We start from the raw sequence: 27,615 nt of genomic DNA, 5'->3' as shown, positions 1-27,615 counted from the left end.
GATTTATTATTTTTAAACTTGAGAGGCCTTTGCCCAGCAGTGGGACACTTCTACAGGCTAATAAAAAAAAAAACTTGTATGTTCTAAATTTAAAAAATGGTGTTAATATTTAAGCATACGAGCTGCAGATACGGCAGTAAGGGCTGATTTAGACGGCGCGTGAACTCGCATGCGATTTTAGTTACATTGCGGACCGTTGGTTACGTCCAATTCAACCGACAGATCAAAACCCGCAATGTAATGAAACTCGCATCGTCTAAATGAGCCCTAAGACTGATAAGTCCAAATATGTAGTATCCTCGAGATGTCGTAGAGGTCGAAGGCAAAGCTAAGCGCCACTTGCACCATCCCACTAACCCGGAGTTAGCCGTTAGCCGGTTATACCGTTAACCCAGTGTCAAATTGTACTGGTAACCATTGTAACTCCAGGTTTAACCGGTTAACCCTGGGTTAGTGGGATGGTGCAAGTGGCCCAGGGGTAAGTATGATTTGATAGTCATTTGGCTAAAATCTCTTTTCATTTTACCTGATCGGGACTTTCAGCCTTTCTCCCTTACTGGGACAAGCTCAAGCAGCTAAGGCCCACTTGCACCATTCCACTAACCCGGGGTTAAGCGGTTAAACTATTAACCTAGTGTCAAATTGTATGGCTAACCATGGCAACTCCTGGTTTAACCGGTTAACCCCGGGTTTGTGGAATGGTGCAAGTGAACCTAAGTGAGCTAAGGACCGAACAACTTGATTTGTTTACCCTTAACGCTCATTTAGACGATGCGAGAACTCGCATGCGAGTTTCATACCATTGCGGGTTTTGATCGGTCGGTTGATTAGGACGTAACCAACAGTGTAACTAAAATCGCATGCGAGTTCACGCGCCGTCTATTTAAATCAGCCCTTAAGCTCATGTATGTCTCTATAATTTATATATATATTTTTATATAGGTCGGATTGATGATTTGTATAGGATGGATTTGGCCGACTCGGCCAATAGGTACCTACCCAGAATGGGAATCCGGATGCTAAAAATTAGGGGTTAGCGAAAAAGATAGGAGATATCTATTTTGGTGGAGAGACAGTGGACCTCTTTAGGCTGGCTTTCCACGAAAGGAGACGTCCGGAAATCAACCGATAGCATTGGTTTGTCTTCTCCGTTGCGCTAGGTTACAACCAACTCCGCCTGAGAAGAAAGGCAGCCTTAGGTCAATAGTGTGGACTAGCACTTGGGTAATCTCCAAAAAAGGGTATGTTAATGGCGTTATGTCAAAACCGTCGTATAAACGCGAGGGTAGGAACCAGATTTTTTAGTCTAGTGGAGTGGAGCTTACACGGAAATGTACCTTTCTAAAAGATGTTTAGGTATTAGGTATACCGTTTGTGGCCTGTAACACGAGCAAATAATTAAAACATAGACTGTACTCCTCAAACACTTTCGTCCAACAACTTATAAAAATTAAGAAGTATTTTGACTCCCTATTTTTCATACAAAATAAATATCGTCTTCTATGGACGCCATCGCCACGCCATACTTATCATTGTGATTGACGTTGCTTGTCACGTCTTCGCTGAACAAATGTTGGTCAGTATGAGGAGTACAGCCTACAGTTTAATTTTTTGCTCATGTTACAGGCCACACCCGGTATAGAACTTATTTTTAAGACAAAGCATTTTTGGTATAATGTAGAAATTCAAGACAGTGTATCCATTATAAGTTCTTGCTGATTACTTCGCAGAATCCAAAAAAGAGAGAAGAGAAAGGTTAAGACTGCGTCGTGCAAAATCAGCGAAAACGGCAGTCACCGTTTAGTCGCTAGCGTCCACATCGCTTGATAAAAAAAATTATAATAAATATCATTATTATCCCAAAGAGTGTGTTTACAACGAATCACCCTTGAAAATTTGAAATCTTTTACAATATAATAAATACACTCATGCAAAGTTGTACCTAAAACGTGATGAACGAGTGTCAGCGTTTAGTAAAATTTGTATAAAAAAATCGATGCTCATGCTACAAAATCGAGTGATTTCGAAAGCCAGATAACTAGACTACAACGAATCAGGCTTTTCCTATTTTTCCTCTTAAAGGCTACAGAGAAATTCAATCGTAAACGTAAACTTTCGTAAAATTTCCATACATCCGCCATATCTGTCAAATTCTCCTTCTCCTCAGATGCCGCTGTGGGCCGTTGGAAGCGGACGCGTACATGCTTTTTCCAAATTGACAGTTCAATTTGGCATATATATTGACAGAATTTCATGTCCGTATACGAATGATGATACCAGTGAAAAACTGTGTTCAAAATAAATAGGGTAAATGAATAATGTCACACGGAGATCCAGAGTCATTAAAATTTTGATTTGTTTTTATTCATAAGTCATAATACTTTAAAAATATAACAAATTATTTAAAATATATACAAACACAACCAAATCAGCGTAATTAGTTTCTTCCTAATTCACTAAAAATTAAAAAAGTTTGAAGATTTGTTTTATCTTATTGGAATAAATTTTCATTGTGCTGGCATTCATATTACGTCATTTTAAAAACATATATGACATAATGTCAATATACTAGATAGACAATTTATCAACAAATTTCTTCACATTTTAACGTAAACAATATAAATTATTAAAATTTTATTTATGAAGACGAAGCAATGTTGTTCACATAATATCAGCAATAAAATTTTTAGTTTCAACCAGTTTTGTTGCTATTCTGAGCTATCACGTGCTTTGAAAGTTAATTCAATGATATATCATCAAGAAATTGAAACCAAGACTCGACCTGCAGTCTCAGCGAGTTTTTGTGGCTATATTATCAGTTGAAAGAACGATATTTCCATCGCAGTGGTATGGTTTACGAGTACCTATATTGGTTTCATGTGACGATGTTTATATAAATGTATCTATCAAATAACAACGTGCTTTTATTTCATTGATATTCGGTGCAAAACGATAACTCAGTAACGAAAAATAATTACTTATCAGAAATGCCTTAAAGTTTTTTCAGTGAACGTTTATTTATAGGTATTTATGAGGTCTTTGGCCCATTTTATAAAGCTACAAGTTACAATTTACAAGCCGAAGTCTCTTTCTAACCCTATGTGTTAGAACGAAACTTCCGCTTGTAAATTGTAACTTGTAGCTTTATAAAATAGGCCACTTATGTCTTATCAGCGTGGCTTTGGCCTTTGGACATTTTTGTAATGCTTTGTAATAAGGTAGGTGAGGTATCTATATCCCTCATTTAATAACCTTTTTTTGAATGAATTACAATTTAATTATTTAAATAAATAAGTGGTCTACAAACATACATATCCGCTCGGTCCGCTAAAATAATTTAAGTGCCCTACATAATAGGTATATTTAAGATTAACAATCAGTAAACATCATTAATTACGCTCAAATGCTTGTTTCAGTACAAATTGGCTGAAATACTTCCGACATAAAACCTAAAGGTATAAAAGTACATTTTGCCATCCAGCGCGGTAATGCCGCTAGCATCTTTGGCACTTTTGGGCTGGGTGGGGGTCGGAATGGGGCTGATAGTGTAAGTAGGATAGTATATTAGTAATATGTTTAGATTTTAAGTTAGGAAATTGTATGTAAATTATTTAAGTAGATTTTAAGATTGACTTTGATTTGTATTTGATGAATAAATATTTAATATTTGCTAAGTAAACTGTCAATCTACATTAATTATAATAGATAGACTCTTAGAAGTCAGCTTACTGAAGATTATGAACAACATATAAGTACTTTCTAAATAAAATACAATTTGTTTTTCCATGACTCATGTAGGCCGTATTTTACTATAGACCATTTTAAATTGAAGATGAAATTAATTCATGATAAAAGCTAATAAGGCCCGGTAATATTTTCTGTTATTCTTGAACTTCTGTTCAAGTCAGTGTTCAACTGTCAGTGCAAGTAACAAGGCCCGGTTCCGAACCAACATGGTATGGTTTTTAGGGTTCCGTACCCAAAGGGTAAAACGGGACCCTATTACTAAGACTTCGCTGTCCGTCCGTCCGTCCGTCCGTCTGTCTGTCACCAGGCTGTATCTCACGAACCATGATAGCTAGTGACAGTTGAAATTTTCACAGATGATATATTTCTGTTGCCGCTATAACAACAAATACTAAAAACAGAATAAAATAAAGATTTAAATGGGGCTCCCATACAACAAACGTGATTTTAGACCAAAGTTATGCAACGTCGGGAGTGGTCAGTACTTGGATGGGTGACCGTATTTTTTTTTGCTTTTTTTTTGTTTTTTTTGCATTATGGTACGGAACCCTTCGTGCGCGAGTCCGACTCGCATTTGCCCGGTTTTTTTTATAAAACGTGTATTTTTCAAAAGCGCTGGAATATTTATATAACTATTTTGGTATATGAAGAAACATGAACAAATGAGAAATCTATATTGAATTGATTTGTTAATAATATCCTGATTATTAATAGAACTATTTCAGTTAAAATAAAGGTGGGCCTTATATGCTTCACCTGACCTTATTCGTCCACATTTAGATCCTTATAGCTATATTTGGTCACTTTGGCCGTCACTATCTATTTGATGCCGATTGTACTAACAATTAAAAGTACAGCTCATATGTACTTTTACCTGTACTGAAACTTAAGCATTTGAGCGTAATTAAAGATGTTCACTGATTATTAACATTACGTGTTAAAGAACCGTGTCCCGATGGTGCGTCCATTAATGAATCGCATACTAACGGATAGAGGTTTACGAGTACATTCACGGAAAAATGATTATAGGCAACCCAATACTAGTGGCTTAGTTGCCGTTTATAAATCGTTTGTGTCGAGTAAAATCAGCGGAAAAGGCAGTCACCGTTTAGTCGCTAGCGTTCACATCTCTTGATAAAAAAAATTATAATAAATGTCATTATTATCCCAAAGAGTGTGTTTACAACGAATCACCCTTGAAAATCTGAAATCTTTTACAATATAATAAATACACTTATGCAAAGTTGTACCTAAAATGAGAAGAACGAGTGTCAGCGTTTAGTAAAATTTATATAAAAAAATCGATGCTCAAGCTATAAAACCGAGTGATTTCGAAAGCCAGATAACTGGACTACAACGAATCAGGCTTTTCCTATTTTTCCTCTTAAAGGGAACAGAGAAAATTAAGGTTAAAGTTAGGTGAGGAATATAAGGCCCGACGGGTAACAAGGCCCAGCATTCAAGAATAGTAATTAAAATAACAATTAAATAGCTGTAAGCAGTACTGTAAAATACTGATAAGTGTTTGAGGCCTCCTCACTGAGGAGATTTTGTAATGTCATGACCGAACTGGACCAAACGTTGGAATGTTATGATAAGTCTTGTCATTCATGATAGTGTCGGGCCCGTATAAAGTAGTATGAACGACAGCCTTACTGCCATCCCAACTCTGTAGGTTTATAACATTAAAAATGTTTATCAGATCGTTTTCGTGGGAGACTGTACATTTTCAAAAGTTACAACGATAACAAAAGGCAGTGGTATTAAAAGATGCAGGAGTTTGCGGAGCATCGTAAGGTAGGTAAGGTATTAAATTAACACAATTATCGTTACGAAACACAAACTAAGCTTTTGCGATGTAGTACAATTTAAATCAATTCTAAAAGTGAAGTTTGTATAGGTATGTATATTCTTCTGAGAATAAATTGTCTTATACCTGGAATCGATTGTTTTAGTAAGTTAGGTAACAAACACTCTATATTACAATCTTGTACCTATTACAAATGCAAAGTATAGATCGTGTCATTCACGAAAACGCGTGCCTTGACTTGTATTGCCATGTTATTAAAGGTTAGATTTACCAAATCAGCGCGTCATCGTGGATCACATGAAACTATAAAACAAAATGCCAACAATCAAATGAATCTAGGCCTTAATTTACTATACAGGGTGGAAAGATAAGTCGAGCCCTGGAGGGAAATTACCTTAATTATACCTTATTTTTAAAAAGAAACAAAACTGCATTCAAAGATTTTCTAAAACTCGCTTGCCTCGCCCGGGACTCGAACCGACAAAAAATTCAAAAAAATAAAAACTCGCAAGTTTATTCTACTAGTCGATACAGTTAATGTTAATGATAACATTTCTCCAAGAAACATTAGGTCTTACACTCGTCTGTCCTACAAAATATCCATAAAATCTAATATTTAGTACTTAAGATTTCGTTTGGCAAGCCAAATTGAATAAAAAAAGAAAAATACTTTTAATGCAGTTTTGTTTCTTTTTAAAAATAAAGGAATGTCTCCTTTAAGTAAAATGAGCCAGCTTAAGGATTTAAGGCTCCCTCCAGGGCCCGACTTATCTTTCCACCCTGTATACCATTTTAAATTTAAGGCGTAATTAATTCCAGATAAAGGATAATAAGGCCTAAAGGGAAATTTTGTAGGCCTTATTACCCACGAACAATGTATGTGAACTGAATAGGATAAAAAGGAACTAGATTATAACATATTGTTCTCATGTTTAGCACAGTGTAATAAATAAATATTTTTTTATAACAAAAACGATCGTTATATGATAAGTACCTACACGCTGAAATGTATGACATTTTACCTGTGTAAAATTGTATAATTGAGATAAATAAACTAAATTATACTTACTATATTCTCTGTTATTCTTGAACTTGTACTTGGGCTAAAAAGGCCCTCTGTCTATGCGGGTGACAAGGCCCGGCCCCGGGCCTTATTAAAACGTGAGACGAAATAGTAAATTTAATTATTTTTATATAGGTAATTATGAGTTCTTTGATTTCCCGATAAGCATCACTTACTGACTTACAAAAGTATAAATGTAGTACATATAGATGGTCAATCAAATCTTGTCAGTAGAAAATGGCGCGAAATTTAAATTTTCTATGAGACGCTATCCCTTCGCGCCTACATTTTTCAAATTTGCCGCCTTTTTCTACTGACAAGATCTGCTTGACCAAGTATATGTAGTACCTGAATTTTATTAGAGGTTTTTAAAGCCTTATTATCAATTAAGTTATAAGTGAAATATAATAAGCGTCTTTAGTTGTAAAAAAATATTACAAGCCCTATAACTAATGAGGGGATCATTTTAGATATAGTCCACTTTTTTCGAGTAGGTAAATTCGGACTATGTTTACAAACCGCATACCATCGCCCATGACCACACTGTTAACTGACAGTTCGTAAACCTTATTACAAAAGGCATAAGGTCCACCGATGGACAGTTAAGAGCATCGCCGTTTGTACCTATCTTAATACAAATAAAAGTCAACAACGAAAATAATTAATTACCTAATACGTCACATACCTATGACATGACATGAACAAACAAGGAAAGCTATATATAAAAAGTGATTTTTCTCTGTCTTCTCACAAAGGAAAGCTTTGACAGTTTAAATTCCTCAAAGAAGGTCCGTAGTTAACACTAAACTCGAAACAGCACCTTTAAAAAAACGTTAGGGGTCACTGACCTGTCCCAGTAAATTGAGGTAGTGTGTGTGAGCTGCGTTTGTGTGTGAAATGGGGTAATTTGACAGAATCTGAAAATTTACCCTCCTCGACGCCCTCTTAAGCATCCGAAATACATCAGGTAACTGGTGAGTAGTTTGCCTAAATATGCTATCGACTTTATTGCTAATATTAAATAATTAAATATCGTCACAAATAGAATAACATATTCATATATTTATTCATAAAACATAATGATGTAAAAAGTATGTATAACACTATTTCGCGTGCTTGCGGATTCAGCTATAGGTACTTACTATTTATTCGTAAAACGAATGCTTATCTAATATAAAATACCAGTATATCTCGTTATTAAAAACATAAATATATATGCTTGCCTAATATAGTTATTATTATTGCACAATTTTAAGATACATAATATATATATAACTACATACTTTCCCTTCTTATAACACTACTAACTCCCTGTAGTAACTTAGGGGCACAGACTTTTTGCAGCGATTCAGTAGCATGTTTCGTATGCTACTTATGTACGTGTGCGAGGTATATGACCAGCATCAAGAATGTATCGCGGCCTTTTTGCGACTGCATCGCTGCAAAAAGTCACAGTGTGTAACCTCCCTTATGTCGAGGCGGGAACAGTGGTGTATCACTATTACCTTTTCTTAATACCAAGATCTCGTAATCGATAGATATATTTACCCGAGTTTGAAGTTAAAGTTCATTTTCTACGGAAAGCACCACGCGATCTCCGATCAGGAGGCCTACCGCGAACCACGTTCGACGTGTTGCCTCCCTGTCACATTTACGTACGAATTCACAAATGCGACAGAGAGGCAACTAATCGAACGTGGTTCGCGGTAGGCCTTCGGCTGTCATAGAAAATGACACGTCGGACGCCTCGGCCCGGGCACGGCCCGGTCTAACGTGAGTCATCCCTTACAGGCTGGCTGTACAGCGGCTTTTCACAAACTCGACGCCTGCATATATCTTAAGACTTAAATGATACGAGTAGTACACGTATGATTTATTAACTCAAATAGGTACGCTGTTACCTATTATATACGAGATTACGAATGGATTATAATTAATTAATAAACACGTGTACCTAATGTTAAACTAAACATATAATATAACAAACAATTAGATTGCCCTACATATTATGTACAACCGCAGCAATTAAATAGACCATTTATAAAACTGTCTAAATTAAAGTGCACATCAAATATTGCTCATGCTTTTTCTACGTTTTTCCTATTTCCGCTCTTCCGTGCCGTTCCGTTACGCAACCGTGTGAATATGGCACGCACGCATTTATTCAGGCGATTGATTCAGCCATGTTCAACTGCAACGGAAAGCGAAAAACGTGATCGATGTTCTTCTGTAGCCACTCATATTTTTCAGTGACCTCTATATGTATTTTTCTTCTTAACTTAGGTTAATTATAATATGAATATAAAAGTAAAATATAAAAACACTTACAAAACAATAAAAAAAAGATATAAACACATTATAAAAAACCTAACTTAGGGTGCCGCCGGCAGCGGGGCAGGGCCCAAGCTGCCGGTGGTCAGGGCCGCAGAGTGAGGAATCGACGTACTATACGCGCCGTGTCCAAAATTACCGCCTTCTGCATCTGACCCTTGATCCAACCACCCAGCGAGAGTCTCTCTAGGTGTTGGTCGAGACTCTTCGCCATGAGACCGTTCGCTGACACGACTATAGGGACAATGATCGTCGAGTCAACATCCCACATGGCGGTTATCTCGTGAGCTAAGTCTATGACCTCTATTATTATTATAAAATAAAGGTGACAACACAGAAGAAATAATAGTACTACCATAGAGAAAGGACACTTCCTACAAACCCGAGGTTTTACAGCGGTTCAGGGTCGAATCATGCTATCCCTTTCTAATATATGGCACTATCCCTTTCGGCTATTTAGGGAGGGTTGTCAAAATTCAAGTGATTATCTTATCTGTGGTGGTGCATGCAAAAGGAAGTTAAGTCATGCCAACCCTATTGTTCGGAATATAAGGAGCACACGGGAAGCAGACGAGGGACTAACCGAGATTACAAATGAGCAACACCAAGTTATGATATGAGTCTGTATTAATCGTAGTAAATTAACACACAACTATATCTAGTTTTATATGATCCAAAACATTAAATTAAGAGAGGTTTGTAAAAGTTATAAAGGCTGAGTAAAACATAAAATAATTAAAATAAATGGGACGACACAATCTTACAACCGCATTGGGCTGAGGGCAGCGACAAAGAGGAAACCACAGATACAAAATCTTTTTACACCTAATGTACGGCATAGATTACACAATCTTTAACACGCCTCCTTATGCTGTACATTGGATAATCTTACAACATGATAGAATATTGAACAAGTATACTGAACAACATGAAATCTAACTAGTACTGTGACTCTAAAACATAACAAGTAACAACAGCTATGGATGCGAGTTTTCAGTTATGCATTTTAGTTTCAAACCTTTTACAAATTTTAGATGCTTTTGCACACACAATGGTTTTGTAAGCACATCGGCTATCATTTCATCAGTACACAAGTATTTAACACTAATATTCCCTTCATGTATCAAATCTTTAACAAAATGGTACCGCAAGTCTATATGTTTAGTTTTTCTATGGGAATACTCCTTGACTAACAACAATTTCTGTGCACTTTGATTGTCATTGAATACATTGACATTAAATTGTTTATCAATAATTTCCGACAAGAAATTCTTAATAAAACATATGTCCTTGCAAACATCAGAAATACAAAGAAACTCACTTTCTGTACTAGAAAGAGCGACACATCGCTGTTTTCTGGCTTCCCAGTTGATGACACAATTACCAAGTTTAACTACAAAACCAGTATACGACTTGCGGTCAGTTATGTCATTAGCCCAATCAGCGTCCGCAAAAGCGTTTATTTCAAAGTTCTTATCTTTTTCGAAATAAAGGCCATAATTGATAGTACCGGCTAAGTACCTTAATACCCGCTTTGCAGTCCGCCAATGGCTTTCATCAAAACATGTACTGAATTGACTTAACTGGCTACACGCGTATGAAATGTCTGGGCGAGTACAAACGGACAAAAACATAAGCGAGCCTAGTAGTTGCCTATACTGATAAACATTGTCATCTAAATGCTTGTTGGACTTTTCTAATTTATAATTTACAGGTAATGGAGTTGACACTGGTTTACACTCAGACATGTTGTAGCGCTCAAGCAGCTTCTTAATATAATCATGCTGATCTAGAACAGTTACATTATTGTACTTAGTAACATTCATGCCTAAACAATTTTTTAAAGTACCAAGATGGCGTATTTCAAAGTGCTGTTTTAGCAATGATGTAACTGTCTCGATACAATTATTGTGAAAAACATAAAAATCATCTACAAATAAGGCTATAATTATGTACTCAGTCTCATTTTTCTTAACATACACACATGGTTCGCATTTACTTTGCAAGAATCCGTTTTTAGCAAGCAATGTGTGTATTTTAATGTTCCACATCCGGCTTGCTTGTTTCAAGCCATATATACATTTTTTAAGCAAACATACTTTATTATTAGATTGGAAACCAGTTGGCTGCTCCATGTAGATTTTTTCAGTTAACTCACCATTTAGAAAAGCTGTGGTGACGTCAATATGGTCCATGCACAGATCCAACTGATTTGCAATTGCAAATAAAATTCTTAGGGTGGAATGCCTAACCACAGGCGAATAAGTATCTGAGTAATCTATTCCTTCTTTTTGACTATACCCACATGCAACAAGTCTTGCTTTATACCTATTTAAATTACCTGTGGAGTCGTATTTTTTCTTAAAAACCCATTTGTTCTTCACAATATTAACATTCTTTGGACGATCTACCAACTCCCACACATTATTTTTGACCATCGAGCCCAACTCAACCTCCATGGCACCATACCACTCGTCTTTTTCAGGTGAATTCATGGCGTCGCGGAAAGTAAGTGGCTCTTGCGATGAACTTGCTGTAGCCATCAGAGAATCAATATGGAAATCATTATACCTTTCAGGAAATATACCTCGCGTACTCCGCACTGGCCTAGAGTTGGTTGGAACAGCAGACTCTTCTACTTCCGCCAACATTGGCTCGTAATCTGAAGATGCAGAGGGTTGCAGTGGTGAGGTGACAGGGCTAGACAGCACCACAGCCTCGCCGCTATCCTCAGTGGCGTCTTCAGTTGTGCGATACAGCTCAGACAGGGGTGATTGCACTGGTGTGCTTGCCGCCTTCTCTGAAACAGTTATAGAGTCCCGATTAGGTGAATTATAATTTACATGATCCTCATGGCTGTTTAGAGGGTTAAGATTATTATCACAATCATTATTACCTACACTAATATCACAGTTATTGTTTAAAATATTATTGCAGCAAGTATTATTCCCTCTATTATCATTTTTTAAATTATCATTAATTAAATTATCAAAAATAATAAAATTTGCTCTTTTCGCCTCAGCATTTGCATGTAATAGATTGTTTCCTATAAATTTGTCCTCAAGGAACACAACACTTCTAGAATAAATAACCCTTTTAGGGTTAACTGGATCTATTAAGCGATATCCCTTGCACGTTTCACCATATCCTACAAAAATATGCTGTTTTGCCTTAGCATCCAGCTTGCGTCTCTTTTGATTAGGCACATGAGAGTATGCTACACAGCCAAAAACACGTAAATGACTAAGATCTAACTTATCAGATCCGGTCCATTCGCATTCAGGAATTCCACCTGATAATGCACTGGTAGGCGACCTATTTTTTAAATAAATGGCCGTCATAACAGCCTCGCCCCAGTAGCGATCAGGTAACTGAGAATCCTGTAACATAGCTCGAGCTTTTTCAAAAATCGTACGATTTGCTCTCTCACTGACACCATTTTGAGAAGGAGAATAAGGACAAGTAGTTTGGTGAATTATTCCTGCCTTTTTAAGGTAATCGGACAAAGTTTTATTGCAATATTCAGTACCCTGGTCAGTGCGTAATACTTTAATACGCAATCCAGTTTGATTTTCTACTAAGGTTTTAAAATTAACAAAATGAGAACTCACCTCAGACTTGTTCTTCAGTAGATAGCCAAAGGTGCGTCTTGACTTGTCGTCGGTGAATGTCAGCAAATACCGAGCTCCGCCCCAGCTGGGTACATGAACCGGTCCGGCGATGTCACTATGCACCAGGTCCAGAAGGTTAGCAGCACGCCCCGCACTTGACCGCGGAAACGATGTTTCACACATCTTCCCGGTAAGGCAGGCGATGCACTGTGCAGGAATGCCGTCTTCAGCCTGAAATACGACACTACACTTATTCCCTCCACCTAATACCGACATACCTTGCTTGTTCAAATTACCAAGACGCTTATGCATAATAGAGTAAGGCACAGCGTCAGCAGCATTGGCACTCATGGATCCTTGCCCATGCAGGGACATAGAGTTGCCTAATTGGGGGTCAGGTCGAGTTTGCTCATCCACTTTCAACTTATAAAGCCCATCTTGCTTATTAATAGTTAAAACCTTATTGCCTGTGATTTGACAAGAGCTATAGATATTGCAATAATTATTAGAAAACACTACAACATAACCATTTTTTGTAATTTCACTGACAGACATTAAATTTTTCGCTAAATTAGGCACATATAGCACATTATTTAGAGTCAATTCAGGTGATATAAAAGTCTTACCAATAACTTCACTATTAAGTTGCTGTCCATTGGCTACTGTGATCACACATTTCTTGCTTTTAGTTTCATGAAGAAGAGACAAGTCACCAGCCATGTGACTGGACGCTCCACTGTTGAGCACATATTCATTAGAATGTGTTGCCGAGTATGCAGAGGCAAACATGGTGTGTTCCTGTCCAGTTTTCCTTGCTTCTTCTCGTTTCTTCTTAAAACAGCGGTTTGCGGAGTGGCCCTTTTTTTGACAGTAAGTACATAAGTTATTGTTGCTTTTCTTCTTCCTGTTAGCCATGAAGGCTAGGTTGTCTGTAGTGTTACTTTGGCTTCGTCTGTGATCTTCTTGAAGTAGTCTAGTCCGGACCACCTCACTTGATAAGGTGCCGCTGAGGTTAGCCGCTTCAAGGCTGGACACTAGTATGTTAAATTCTTCTGGCAAGCCCGACAGCAGGATTTCAGCTGTCTCTGCATCGTCGATAACCTTCCCGATATCGGCTAGCTGCGTGACGAGCTTAAGGACACCTTCGATGTAATCCGACATGCCCGCAAAGTGACCGTATTCTACTCTATGTAATTTGCGTAATAAAAGTACTCGCCTGTACAGTCCTTTGTCTTCGAAAGTATCGGATAATGACTTCCACGCATCCTTAGCGGTCGTCGCATTCCGCACGATTTGGTAAAGGTGTGGCTCACATGACAGGCAAATTTTTGCTAAAGCCCGTCCATCTTTGGTAGTGTCCGTGTCTGTGCCATCGACGCAGCCCCATAAACCATCAAGAGTAAGCACCATCTTCACAGCGAATTTCCAATTGATCCAATTGTCCAAGCCTTTCAGTTTCTCTAAGGTGGACATTGAGGTTATGTTGCATGCGGTCGTCCCTGGTTGCGCCATTGTCGTAACTCGGGTAATCTGGGAATATCTCAACGCCTTTTAGCTTTTCTGCAGCTTTTGTGCCTAGGCCCTGAACCTGTTCGGAATATAAGGAGCACACGGGAAGCAGACGAGGGACTAACCGAGATTACAAATGAGCAACACCAAGTTATGATATGAGTCTGTATTAATCGTAGTAAATTAACACATTTTTTTTTTTTTTTTTTTTTTTTTTTTTTTTTTTTTTTTTTTTTTTTTTTTTTTTTTTTTTTTTTTTTTTTTTATGATATGAGTCTGTATTAATCGTAGTAAATTAACACACAACTATATCTAGTTTTATATGATCCAAAACATTAAATTAAGAGAGGTTTGTAAAAGTTATAAAGGCTGAGTAAAACATAAAATAATTAAAATAAATGGGACGACACAATCTTACAACCGCATTGGGCTGAGGGCAGCGACAAAGAGGAAGGCACAGATACAAAATCTTTTTACACCTAATGTACGGCATAGATTACACAATCTTTAACACCTATTAATAATTGCTCGGAGCAATGCCTAGCCGAACGGAGCCGAGTTCGACCGAAGTCAGGAGTGTCTCCCCACTGGTGAAAGCTGCCAACTACAGTTGCCAAAAGCATGTGAGTGGGTAGTGGATTGGATGGATATCGAATTTTTCTAACCTAAACCGGGATAATGGCAAGAGGCCCGATGGGGTGTCCTTAGTTCCTTGGAGTTTGGGACGGATGTTAGTGTGGGATGCTACCTGTAGTATTTCTTTCTACTAAAATAACACAAAATATTTAATAAAACAAAACTTATTTATTCTTGTATATTTGACATTGTAAAAAGTAGCTTAAGTCACATGATTTTGATCTATGTAACAAAGTGATAGGGTCCAATTTTGCATAATTTCTGACACCCTTACCTTACGCCTTATGAAGGTTTAATGTATATTCAGAGACAGTATAACCCCCTTATTCATAAACGCCCTACAAACCTCAATAAGCTAATAATCGTTTGTTTTTATCTGTCATTTTGACTTATGTATTTGTACGAAAGGGATAAAACATAATTTGGGACATTATCTATGAAAATGGACCTTATTGTCGAAGTCGCTTACGCCGCACAGCGTCGCGCGGCATTGTATTTATATCGGAGAATCGTTAATAGTGGCGTAAGCGCCACCAACAAAAAGGTTACATTTAACTAAATCAGGCCCGTAAAGTTTTATGAATAAGGAAGGGGGTAAATGTTTAAAGTTTGAACAATGTTTTTCAGCTGGACCCCGAGGCTGGACCCAATAGGGAATATTAGGCAAAGCTCTGCGTAGGTGGCACCTTTGTGGCACATACAGTAAACAAATCACATTGACACATCACTCGTCACGTCAATCACACGGCCTACCGCGAAACAAGAAAATCGAAATTTCGTTATCTAATCTCTCTATCACTCTTGCATATTCCAGCGATAAAGAGGCAGATAACTAAATTAAATTTCGATTTTCGCGTTTACCGGTAGGCCCTTGTTAACAAACCGCCTTGATACATCAATGTCATATTTTATTGTCCGTGAAAGCTTGTTAAAAACAGTTTAAGGCACAGTATGTATAAGTTAGTCTATGAATTTACTGAGTCGGTAGTGCTGCACTCTGGCGGCAGAACATTGCAGTAATATCCCCTATTAACCGATGGGTCACACAACATTTAAATTGATCACTGTATTTCTTTCAACATGTTGAGCCTATACTTGTTGTCAGGGAACCTCATCTTGACAATCTGGCGGACCTCCTCGCAGGAGTAGCTCTGGGCCAGCTCTTTGTTGTTCTTCCATCCGTCTGCGGTCTCCAGGAGCTGGGCTTTGAGGAGTTGAGGCATTTTGGTGAACTTCGTCCATATGTTGATTTTCTTGTCCAGTTCGATCGGCTCCTGTAATGGAATAGTTATTTACGATACAAGCGCGGAAAATGAATTACCTATTCGCACGTGTATCGTACAACGTTTTACAGTAGATATTATGGCCCTTTAACTTTTAACATACCTACACACGGAAAGTAGGGCCATATGTACTGTAAAAAACTTATTTAAACTGTCACGATTTAAACAAAATCAGTGCAAATTTAAAAACTGAATTAAGGATGACTCACGCTAGACCGAGCCGGGCCGGGCCGCAGGTTCTGGCGCTTCGTTTTCTATGGAAAGCACCGCGTTATCACCGATTAATAGCCGTCATAGAAAATGATACGTCGGACGCCTCGGCTCGGGCCCGGCCCGGTCTAGCGTGAGTCATCCATAAAACAGAGCTAAAGATAAACTGGAAGCTGGGATTAATTAGGTTTTCTCTTAACACATTCAGTGCCAGCGCGAGCTACGCGCTACGAGCGTGGCCGATAACACGGGAAAACCCGTATGTAGCGGAAAGCGCCTACGAACAGAGAACCCGCCTAGCGCCTATTCAATGGTGAATTTAGTGTGAACTTATGTACTTATGTATGTATATCGTTTATTGTACATAGAAATAAAAACACGACAAACACAATTACAGAGTGAATTAAATACAACTAAGGCGAACTTATCCCTGTATAGGATCTTTTAACCTTTGAACTTACCTCAAAAAGTGTAGTGATATCTTCAACGGAGTCCTGCAGCCTCACAGCCAGCATATAAACTAAGTCCTCCTGCACGGGCCGGCTGTCAGCGAAGATCCTCTGCAGGACGGACTGGCAGAATGCCTGGACTAGTGTGCACATGGCTAGCTCGTACATCCGAGTGGGCAGGATGTGGTGCCAGCTGCATTTGAGGTCCTTCATCAGGATTATGGCGTTGTTTACTGCTGTGTCGAACTGCTCGTAGCTGGTTTTGGACCAGGGTGAGAGTTCTGGAAGGAAAATGGCAAAAATCATTATATACTATAACACTACTACATCATTAGTATTTGTTGTTATAGCGGCAACAGAAATACATCATCTGTGAAAATTTCAACTGTCTAGCTATCACGGTTCGTGAGATACAGCCTGGTGACAGACGGACGGACGGACAGCGAAGTCTTAGTAATAGGGTCCCGTTTTACCCTTTGGGTACGGAACCCTAAAAATGTACCATTCATAACCCATGTAACCTGTATTAGGGCAGTAATTATTAAACTTACCACTAGGCTCAATGCTCTGAGTAATCACATTCTTCTGTTTCTGCAGATACAGGGATATCTTCTCCATGCCCAGCACCCTCAGGTCCTGGATGCAGACCAGCATGGTTGTGGTTAGGTGATCAGCCAGCGGGCCGGGCAGGCTGGAGCGCCACGGGGGGCCTAGCAGCCCGTGAGCCAGGTAGAAGCAGTTGTTGAAGAATAGAGCTGAAAGTTAATAAACAATGTCAATATAAAATTGTTGTTTTTTGTTTAGTTGCTTTACCTTCTAAGACTGTGTTCAATATAAAGAACATTAAAAAAAACCAGACAAGTGCGAATCTGACTCGCCCACAGAGAGTTCCGTACTTTTTAGTATTTGTTGTTATTGCGGCAGCAGAAGTAGGATAGGACAGGAGATTATGAGTTTATTGCCTCTGACTTCATGTATTATTGAAGTTGTGCAATAAAGAGGGTTTGTATTGTATTGTAACAGAAATACATCATCTGTGAAAATTTCAAGTGTCTAGATATCACGGTTCATGAGATACAGGCTGTTGACAGACAGACGGACAGAGGAGTCTTAGCAATAGGGTCCGTTTTTACCCTTTGGGTATGGAACACTAAAGACTGTGTTTTCCCATTTAATCCCACCCTAACTAATAAGAAATCCAGATCATTCCCATTTGTCTCCACTAAATCCTGTATCTCCACTAAATGTTTATTTCTTTAACTCACCTATGTCCAGAGGGCAGCACTCCAAATTAATTTTAAACTTCTTAGGCACAATACTTTGATACATCCCTGTTATATCTTTGATGTATGAGACCAACTGAGTGCTATATTTCTCTGGCAATTTGATGCTTTCCTCTAAATGCTCCAAAATCATCCTCAAAATCCTTTTCACATTTTGTGATATTACACATTTAGGTAAGAACACTGGCTTGTTCAAATCCCAAGTGTTCTCAGTCTTTTCCGTTAGTTCCAGTATGGACTCATTTTCATTTACTATCTCTGTACCAACCACCTCCGTTCCGTATGAAAGACTTTGGCTTAACAAACTCCTGACATCATTCAGTAGCTTGTCACACTTCTTATTGTACAGCACACATTCCGTATCATCTATATACTTGTTCAGCGGGGATTTTGAGGCTTCTACAAATCTAGACTCTATGAGGAACTTGTTGAAGGCATCCAACTCCACAACAAGGGTGGTGTAGTTCTCGTAAGTGCTGTTACAGGACGGCAAGTTGTTCCTGATGCAATCATCTATTATTTTATTAAAGAATTTTTGTCTAATTGAATTACCAAAAATTTCGATGAAGTTTTGGTCGCCTTCCAGCTGAGAGCCGAGAGTAGACTGCAGGAACTCAAAGATGGCTGTTAGGTTGATGAATATTGTCTGATAGTTAGGCTTCGCCTTGTTAGCCAAATCTATTTTAATATTGAAGAAAATAGCACCTATGTGGTCTTCAGTAAATATCTCACAGTTATGCCTTATCACATTGTGTAGAAGCTGATCTATGAAGAAATGGGAAAACTGACCTAACTCTGCATTTAATCTTTTAGTTACATATAAAGTTCTGAGAACTTTCTGTAGCATAATAGGATCACTTTGTTGCACAGACAATGAATAAGTGAGGAAATGAAGACTTGGGAGCTCTGACCATGAGAAAAGATCTTCCCACTCCACACTCAACTGAGCAGTATACAATGACAATTGATTTTCAGCTTGCGCTATCAAGTTTAGCAAAGCTTTAGCCGCGTCTCCCTTAAAATTTAATAGCTGGATCTGATCTTGAAGTTTTTTAATGGATAACATAGCTTCACAGTAATTGTGCCTCCTGACTTCATGGTTGGCAACCTGTAAGACCCGCTTACCTTCAGCAGCAACACAAAATTCGTTTAAAACATCGATGGATTTATCCAATTTTTCACAACGTTCATTAAACTCTTCGTCAGTAATGTTGAACTTTTCACGCAAGGATTTTAACTCTTCAGTGATGGTAGCGTAGTCATTGACGATGTTTCCTTTTCTATTCTTGTAATTCAATTGCTCCAGGCTTTTCGTTGTGGTGTAGTTGAGGTAAGAGTCGATGAAATGTTGCTGCAATGTCCATGATAATATTTCAGCACGTTCGATGAGGTCTTTGAGCCTCGGCGTTAATTCGTCGTTATATTTCTTAAAATCCTTCATTTTACTAGAATCAACTTCTTGTAGCACAGCACTTACTAAACTCATTTTGTTTAAGTTAATCTCGAAACACAGTAGTTCTTTTGTATCGGATAAACTTCGGTTAGTGTTTTGATTTTTGAAATTCGAATATGCTTTGACATTTGTGACGTAAAGTGACAGTTCGTTCATAATACATCCTTCAAAATAACTACGCAATAATAATTAATTATCAATCTAAATTCCATTCTCATAATACTGATTATAATAGTATACTCGTATTATTCTAAAAGTATATGTGAAACACGTATAAATACTAAAAATCATCAATCACTTTTTGACCCATCATGCTGATATTGAAATATTTAAAACTATATTCCGAACGCACCGAACTTGCGTTTTGTTTCTGCTATATTTAAAAACAAAAGAAAATTAACACTGATTTAGACTTTTTTAAACAACTCCAATTAAGTTGGAAATAGTACTATTCTTTAAACTTTTCCACAAAATAACAAGTTTTGTCGTGGTACACCTTTAAATTCTCCTAAAATATTGAACCTTGAAACACGTTCATGCTTAAAGATTGTTTAATCAATAGTAACAGGCCACCTCTGCCCTACCTTTCAATTTGTTTTGCAGTTATTTAGCTTACGCTTAGTTAACCGAAAAATGAACGACAGTGAGATCGACAACTTGAAGACCGAGTTAGATCATGAAAAATCATGCAGGTCAAAGTTCTCAGACACATGTACCCTCTGTACAACATGGACCCATAACGACTATTGGGTGTATTCCTTCTTTGTGTTCTATGCTGTTTTTTTTTCAACAGAGAGGCAGCAGCTTGGCAGAATGATGATTTCCAAAAGCAAATCGTGTCGGTTCAAGACGAGCTTCGTAAAACCGACTACATTTGGGATAATGATGAAGACCTGGAGCGGGAGAGCTCGAGGCACAAGCACCTCCTGGACGCAATAGACCAGTTGAAAGCGGAGCTGCCTATTTGGAAAGAAAAGTTGAAGAACGCCAAAGTTTGCGGACCAGGTGTGATGCAAATTGCTTAGATACAGCGAGCTGCAAAATTGCATGGACACATTATGAGCATGCACTTTTGCAGTTGGGGGACCTACTAATAGCAACACTTGAAAAGTAGAAACTGTCCATTAATGGAATAAAGTTAATAAAGTTATTGAATGGTCAGCTAACTGTACAAACAGCAACCCCGTAACTGTACATCTGTGGACCTTATTACAAAAGGTATAAGGTCCACAGATGAACAGTTAACAGTGTGGGCGATACTTTTGATGCCACGGCTCCTGTTGTTATGAAACAATTTTGCTATAATAGTTACATCAGGAGCTTTGCCATTAATTAAGATGAAAATCTGAGTATGCTTTTTTTTCAGATTGCAAGCTGAAGCACGATGATCTGAACATAAACCTCGACATTCTTACTCCAGTAAGCATTACTTATAGTTTTGTCCAGCGCTTGACACCAACCATTAAGGATGACTCACGGTAGATTGGGCCAGGGCGGCTACCGCGAAAATCGTAATTCGCAAATTGCGGGGATTTTTCTTTTTTACTCCAATGAAGGCGTAATTAGAGTGACAGAGAAAAATCCCCGCAATTGACGATGTTCGGTATTGGCGGTAGCCCTACAGGGCCGGGTCGGAGCTTCCGGAGCTTCGTTTTCTATGGAAAGCACCACGTGATCACCGATCAGTCGTCATAGAAAATGACATGTCGGATGCCTCGGCTCGGTCTAGCGTGAGTCATCCTTTAGTCGTCATTGTCCTTACATATAAGGCTTGGTCCTAAGAATGGTTTAGGAGACGTAACCAAGACAACAAGGACAAAAACAGTTAATCAATCCAGTTAGGGAAAAAACTATAAAGCCGCGTAGTTATGGGATCAACATTAACTAGTCACTGATTGATATGTTTCAGGCTGAGCTTCTTCGTACTGTGAAGCGGTTCGAGAGGATCAAGACAGACCTGATCAGCACCCTTCGCAGCAAGGAGTGGCGTCTGGATTCCGAGTCCAAGGTGAAACTGTCTCTGTAACTTGTTTTCATAGATTTATGGCTTTCCCGCTTTTTGAGGCGCGTTATTGGCGTGGTCCCTTCAGAAACTTCTTAAGCGGGTTTTCTGTATTCGGAAAGGAAAGGATGGACCTAAAGGTTGTGATACGATACGATATGATCATTTATTGATAAAAAATATGTCTGGAAGAGATCGCTTTTTGGCGATAAGACCGCCTGTTGTTAACTTCTTGTGTTACACACAAGAAAAACTATAACAGTTACAACAAACAATACTATAAGAATTAGTAAAGAAGTAAACTCCAGTCGCGCGTCGGAGCTAACACACACACAAACACACACACTTTTTTTAAATAAATTGCAGTTAGTCGCCATTTTATTGTGCCGCTCGGGTTCACCACTGCTAAAATATATTCATAAATGGTATGCTATGACCTTCAGAATTCGAAATGTTAATTTTATCGGCATTTGTAACTGCACGCGAGTCGAACACGGAGGTCGGGAAAGTAGCCTTGTAATGCATCACGGAGAAATTTAGGGAACATTGATACATGTAATTTTTTACTTTTATCTGCACGGAATGGTTGTATTTTTTTCATTAGGTTTGGACAAGGTCAAAGTCACGTTTTACAAGAATCTCTTATCCTCGCCGATAGCAAAATTACACCATTCATAGGATGCATTTGAAAGAAGGAATCCGGTTCGAAGGATCAAGTTTAATATCCGTAGTTTTTCCGATTTACCGATTAGGCAGAGTAGTGCAAAGTGGTCACAAATAGGAAATCTTACTAACGGTAAATAAATACCTGGTACATGTGAGAAATGTGGCCTAATAATGCAGGGACCAACGTACTGAGCGAGAAATGAGAGGTTACCATCTAGGTACAATCACAAACAAAAGATCCGGTTCGAAGGACCAATATTTTCAACTTTTAGTTTCAATTGTGGCGGTTGGTGGACGTTAAAAAGAGTCGAACGTTTCCAATGTTCATGTCTATTGTGTTGTTAGTAACTGAATGTGTTGCAGTTGTTCGTGCGTGTGAACGACCAGCGGACGTACCTGCAGAACGAGCTGATGATCTGTCAGAATAACATCATGCGTCTGCAGAGAAACGGCTCGTATTGGCAGTAAGTATCTTATTGGTTTTATACTGGGTTCCTTTTGAGAGAGTTTGGATAGTGGGGAGACACTCCTCACTTCAGTCGAACTCGGCTCCGTTCGGCTCAGCATTGCTCGTAGCAATGATTAGGGTTCACACAACTGCACGACCACACATAAGATAATGACTTGAATTTTGACAACCCTAAATAGCCGAAAGGGATAGTGCCATAATTTAGAATGGGATATCATGATTCGACCCTGAATCGCTGTTAAGTTTCGGTTTTGTAGGAAGTGTCCTTTCTGTACGGTAGTACTATTACTTTATTCTGTGGTTTGGATCATAATACGGATGCCAAAAAAAAAATAGTAATCTTGAGACCGTCATCTAGTAACTTCATCGATTCGAAACGTGATTCTTGACTTTCGCTCGATAGAAAAAAAATACTAGCATAGGTCTTAAACGCACCAATAAATATTATACCCAGAACTAGTTTTTGGTTTGAACTCGAATCTTGAACCCCTCAAGATTAGGCTCTCGCTCCTGCTAATTTGAATGATTACGAGCAAGTTTTCTCCAGTGGATTAAAAACGTGCCAGTGGGCCTTATTGTTAATAAATGCAAATCTATTGACCACCGCTGTGGGTATGACCCTCTAGACACGTCCCCCGACGAGCCGACGAGCGAGTGCTGGACAAGCGAGGACCTCTCAAGAAGGTCCTAGGGTCCGGTCTAGGCCAGCGCCTGCCCCCCATCGCCACCTAATGTGCTTCACCACTTCACATCGAGATTCACAGTTATTTGTAGGTACTTTGTTTTAATTATTGTCACTTGGGATAGGTATTTTGAATTTTTATTTTGGTTATGAGGTCCGACTATAGTACGCTGATTAGTGCCTTACACTGACATATTATGGTAACGCTAACGCCTGGATAACTAGCATAGAAAGTAAGTTATGTACACGCTAGCGAATGTCAGTGTCATGTTAGTGATAAGCTGATGTTGAGTTGAGACTATATAGATCCTGTTGGCGAATGAGCCACTAATGCGTCACTAGTCCCTACCTATATAAGCACCATTCGCGAATCACTCGTGGGGTTATTCTACTTATTCTACTTGGCCTAAATTAGTCCTGATACATACCTACCCAAGATCATCGCTATATTGTCCACTATTGCCCTTAAAAAAAAGAGGGCGTTTTTGGTATGTATGAAGGTCCAGAACCTTTCATTGTGCGTGTTTCGACACGCTGGTTTTATTTGTAGGTTGTTTTCTTTGGTTTTCGCTATAATTTTTCGCCGTTACTACATGTAAAATTGTAATTTCTATTTTTTCACGATTTAGATATGTAGACGGCAAAGTCCGCACAATTAGACGTACCTGTTCATAGTGTTATGTTAATATTTGTAATATATGTATAACCACTTAGGAGGTTAGAGGTCCTCAGATAGACAACTTTTAAAATTCGTAATCGGTGGTAGGCTTAGTGGCCCAACTGGCCGAAGTCTGCCAAGCCACATCAGTATCATAGGTTAATTGTTAAACTTATATAAAATCAATCAACAATTAAAATTAAATAACCTCAATAACATTCGGTTTCGTAGTAGGTACAGTCAGCAGCCCAAGTTGCTAAGCCGGCAGGGTGTTAAAAATTCTTGACGCGACTTGGTAATTTTGAACACGTCGCCCGCTTAGCAACTTCTGCTGCTGACTGTATGCATGAATGTAGAATTTCTGCCTAGTAAAAAATAAAAATATAATTCAAATTTTTATTTACAAATATATATGTTACAGAATTATATTGATTAGGTATGTATATTAGCAATAAAATAAAGGTTTTAAACTACGTTGGAAGTTTCAATTCCTTGTGTTCCTATACTTAGCCGGAGATTCAACCAGTGCGCTCAGATACTCCGTTTCAGGATTTTCATACGGATCATGGAGGGAAGACGCTGCGAACAACATAGATTCATTAGTTAGAATCTAACACTTTTAAACGAACAATCCTTGTATGTATATATGTCGCATACCGTCTTTTATGAATTTATAACGGCTGCGTTTGATGGAATGTCAAGTATTGAAATAGTCTATGCTTGAGTGTGTTTGGCTGCGATACAGTGACTTTATTTGGATGAGCCGATGGTTCCTGGCTGATTCTGATGACAGCCCAAATGGGCCCTCACACGAGACGACGCCCAGGATCGCGCAAAGTGGAGGAAAGCAAGTAGGAAAGCGGACCCTGGCAAAGGCCGGGATAACGCTAGGTAAAAGATTATTTAGTAAGGATGAATGAGTGAATGACTTACGTTGATAACAATGTCGTTTGTCTGTATGCAGCCTTAGATGTCGTGGACACGCGCACACATACCCGCCCGCCACGTTCACACACGCGTACTCGCACCCGTCTGTGTCTAACTCGCACTCGTTCATGTCTGATAAAAATAAAAACTGTTAAAAATATTGTAGGCAAGCCTCAGCCAAATATATCAGAAGCTTAAAAAATAAGGAGGGGGTTTCGACTGTAGCTGTATCTGCAACCGCTACCCGCCAACCGTGACGCATATCTGCGTCGTATTGCAGTGATTGTCATAAGCTTCAGAACTAGGTAACTCAACTCTAGTAAGTTCTTCTCGTCGATCATGTTGACGCACATCTGCGTCATGTTGCAGTATGTCAATAATTTACATATGTACGCTATGTAAGGGGGCCGAAGTAACATTTTTCCTCTCACCCATACACCGCAGGCCGGCGCCCAGAGAGCTGTACCCGGGTTGGCAGCCGCACTGATACCCGCCCACCGTGTTGACGCACATCTGCGTCATGTGGCAGTGGTTGTTGTTTACAGAACATTCATCGATATCTGCAAGAATAACAACTAAATTAACCGGCCAAATCTGAAAGAAAAACTGACTTACAAATGCTTTTCAGGAAAACGAAACTCAATCGGTCTCTGTGAAAAGTAAAATCGGAGGTAAATATACAGACCATACATACTAAAGAACTTTTAGATATTATGGGGTTAGCTCCATACCAGCTGTTCTATAGAAAACACCCACATAATTCGTCGAAGTGTAGAAGACAGTCGAAATACTAATACGATTTCGGCGTTAGTCTCAAACATAAGAAAATCAACATGGATAAAGAAGCAAAAGTTCAGTACTTTTTAGACATCATCGTCTACACTGTCAAATGGCAATTTTATTCATAAACCTCCATCCATCCAGCCATCCATTTTCGTCCATCGATACTCAGTTAAGAGTAATGTAACAAGAACTTAAATATTGTGCATTTAATTGGTACTTACCGTCACAGGTCTGTATGGTGTCGTTGTGTGTGAATCCCGGTTCGCACGGGCCCTGGTTAGGGTTTGGTAGGACGCGGCCTTCGTACACTGCTGGTTTAGATGTAGCTGCGAACAATAAATATTCGTTATAGGAATACATTGTACCGCAGACAAGGGAAAAGGAAGCGGAAGTAGTGTATCGGCAAAATGTAAATAAGAAATGATTTAAATGGCACTATTCGTTTTGTAGTAAGTAAGTAACCGGATTTTCAAAGTATGACAATCTTAACGGCATAATGTTCGAGACCGTTCGGTTATCACCATCTACTACAGTTGTAAAGTTTGCACTACTTTACGCATCTTGATAGTACCTATTGCTTGAGATTTCATTAGGATTATTAATGCGAACACAAGAGAAGTCTTTTTTAATATTTTTTCCTACGACTGAAATAAGGTTTAAAATATCAATAAACTTTGCCTTATTCATTCTGATTCACGTGGTCGTGACGCATATGTGCGTCATGTTCATAGATAACCAAAGTTCAAAACTCACCCGGAGTGTAAAAATCTTCTGTGTCCACCATTTCCGGTTGGAACTCGAAGGCCGCTTCCGGTGTGTAAGGACTCTGGTAAACAAAAAATATAGGTAAATACATAATTCGCAATACGAAAGGAACGAATAAAAGAGAGATTTGTGAACAATGTATACTCAAGAACAATGAAAACCGATCACTTGGTATGTAAATTAACATATAACTAAACATACTTACATTTTCAAACTCATCGTCATCTGTGTTGAAAACTTCGTTTTCTGACGAATTGCACTTAGGCAAATTTGGACATTTCCTGATCTGTTGGAAAGATATTTACATTAATATTATATATTTTACAGTACATATGGTGCTACTTTCCGTGGGGAATAAATAAAATGTGAGACTGTGACAAGGATAAACAATAATAGCTCTTTCGCTGCGACTCCTACTGAAAGATACATAAGACTCCTATTCGGTCACGTCCCCCCACCTTTCATGCCAGATCCAATTATATACTAGAAATGCCTAAATACCTAGCCAAAAGGACAGAAAGGAACAGCACGATTCGTCCCTGAATCGCTATCAAACTTCGGTTTTGTGGAAGTGACCTTTCGGTACGCTAGTACTATTATTTATTCTGTGGTATAACTCAATTTGATTTACTGGTTTTTAAAAGTGCTCACCATAAAGGATTACTCACGTTAGACCGTGCCGTGTCCGGGCCGGAGTTTTCGGCGCTTACTTTTCTATGACATGACAGGCGATCACGTAATGCTTCTTCTTCTTTCCCCTGCCCTTATCCCACGTCATGTGGGGTCGGCACAACATGTTTTTCTCTTCCAGTCTCCTCTGCCTTTCGTGTCCTCAGCACTCACTCCTTTCTTTCTCATATCCTCTTCCTCTTTCACACAATCCATCCATCGTTTTTTGGGTCTACCATACCCTCTCCGCCCATCAACATTCATCCCTAACATTCTTTTGCCTATATGGCATTCATCCCTCCTCATTACATCACGATCACGTAATGCTTTCTATAGAAAACTATCCGCCGGAAGCCCGGCCCGGACACGGCCCGGTTTAAACGTGCTCGTCATAAGTGTACCTGGACATTGTCGCCCTGGCACCGTCCCCTCCTGCACCGCCTCGTCCTGGCCTGGGTGCCAGTGCCGCAAGAGGACGAGCAGGCGGACCACTTGGCCCAACCGGACCACTGGCCTTCCACTTCCTGAAAATAAATACTTCTTAATGGTATATCAGTAAATAAATTATCTCTTCATTTCTCAATGTCATGCTCAAAAATAAGGTGTAAA

At 38.8% G+C, this 27,615-nt stretch overlaps 3 protein-coding genes across 3 annotated transcripts in view; 1 reads left to right on the top strand and 2 right to left on the bottom strand.

Annotated features, from left to right (window-relative positions):
- Positions 1-15,280: 15,280 nt before the first annotated feature.
- Positions 15,281-19,494, bottom strand: LOC134670597 (centromere/kinetochore protein zw10-like). The gene is made up of 4 exons (XM_063528398.1): positions 17,915-19,494; positions 17,201-17,404; positions 16,662-16,930; positions 15,281-15,981 (listed from the first exon to the last, which is right to left on the bottom strand). Exons 1-4 carry the CDS (start codon positions 19,416-19,418, stop codon positions 15,769-15,771), a joined length of 2,190 nt encoding a protein of 729 aa, XP_063384468.1. The 5' UTR covers positions 19,419-19,494; the 3' UTR covers positions 15,281-15,768.
- A 434-nt stretch (positions 19,495-19,928) lies between these two features.
- On the top strand, positions 19,929-24,335 carry LOC134670667 (uncharacterized). Its single transcript, XM_063528482.1, has 6 exons — positions 19,929-20,077; positions 20,179-20,390; positions 20,752-20,804; positions 21,295-21,393; positions 22,417-22,517; positions 23,149-24,335. The coding sequence occupies exons 1-6, from the start codon at positions 20,019-20,021 to the stop codon at positions 23,252-23,254; spliced, it is 630 nt and encodes a 209-aa protein (XP_063384552.1). The 5' UTR covers positions 19,929-20,018; the 3' UTR covers positions 23,255-24,335.
- The window catches only part of LOC134670886 (hemicentin-1-like), a 50,640-nt gene continuing 47,345 nt past the window's right edge, over positions 24,321-27,615 (bottom strand). Inside the window, exons 42-48 of the mRNA XM_063528699.1 lie at positions 27,408-27,530; positions 26,543-26,623; positions 26,326-26,398; positions 25,794-25,898; positions 25,221-25,349; positions 24,796-24,921; positions 24,321-24,441 (exon numbers count right to left, since the gene is read on the bottom strand). Of these exons, the coding sequence (XP_063384769.1) occupies positions 24,347-24,441; positions 24,796-24,921; positions 25,221-25,349; positions 25,794-25,898; positions 26,326-26,398; positions 26,543-26,623; positions 27,408-27,530 (732 nt within the window). The 3' untranslated portion in view covers positions 24,321-24,346. The remainder of the gene's footprint in view (positions 24,442-24,795; positions 24,922-25,220; positions 25,350-25,793; positions 25,899-26,325; positions 26,399-26,542; positions 26,624-27,407; positions 27,531-27,615) is intronic.

Source organism: Cydia fagiglandana, chromosome 14, assembly GCF_963556715.1.
Source record: "Cydia fagiglandana chromosome 14, ilCydFagi1.1, whole genome shotgun sequence".
NCBI lineage: Eukaryota > Metazoa > Arthropoda > Insecta > Lepidoptera > Tortricidae > Cydia > Cydia fagiglandana.
The sequence above is the reverse complement of the archived record's forward strand: the minus strand, read 5'-3'. Positions and strand labels throughout refer to the sequence as shown.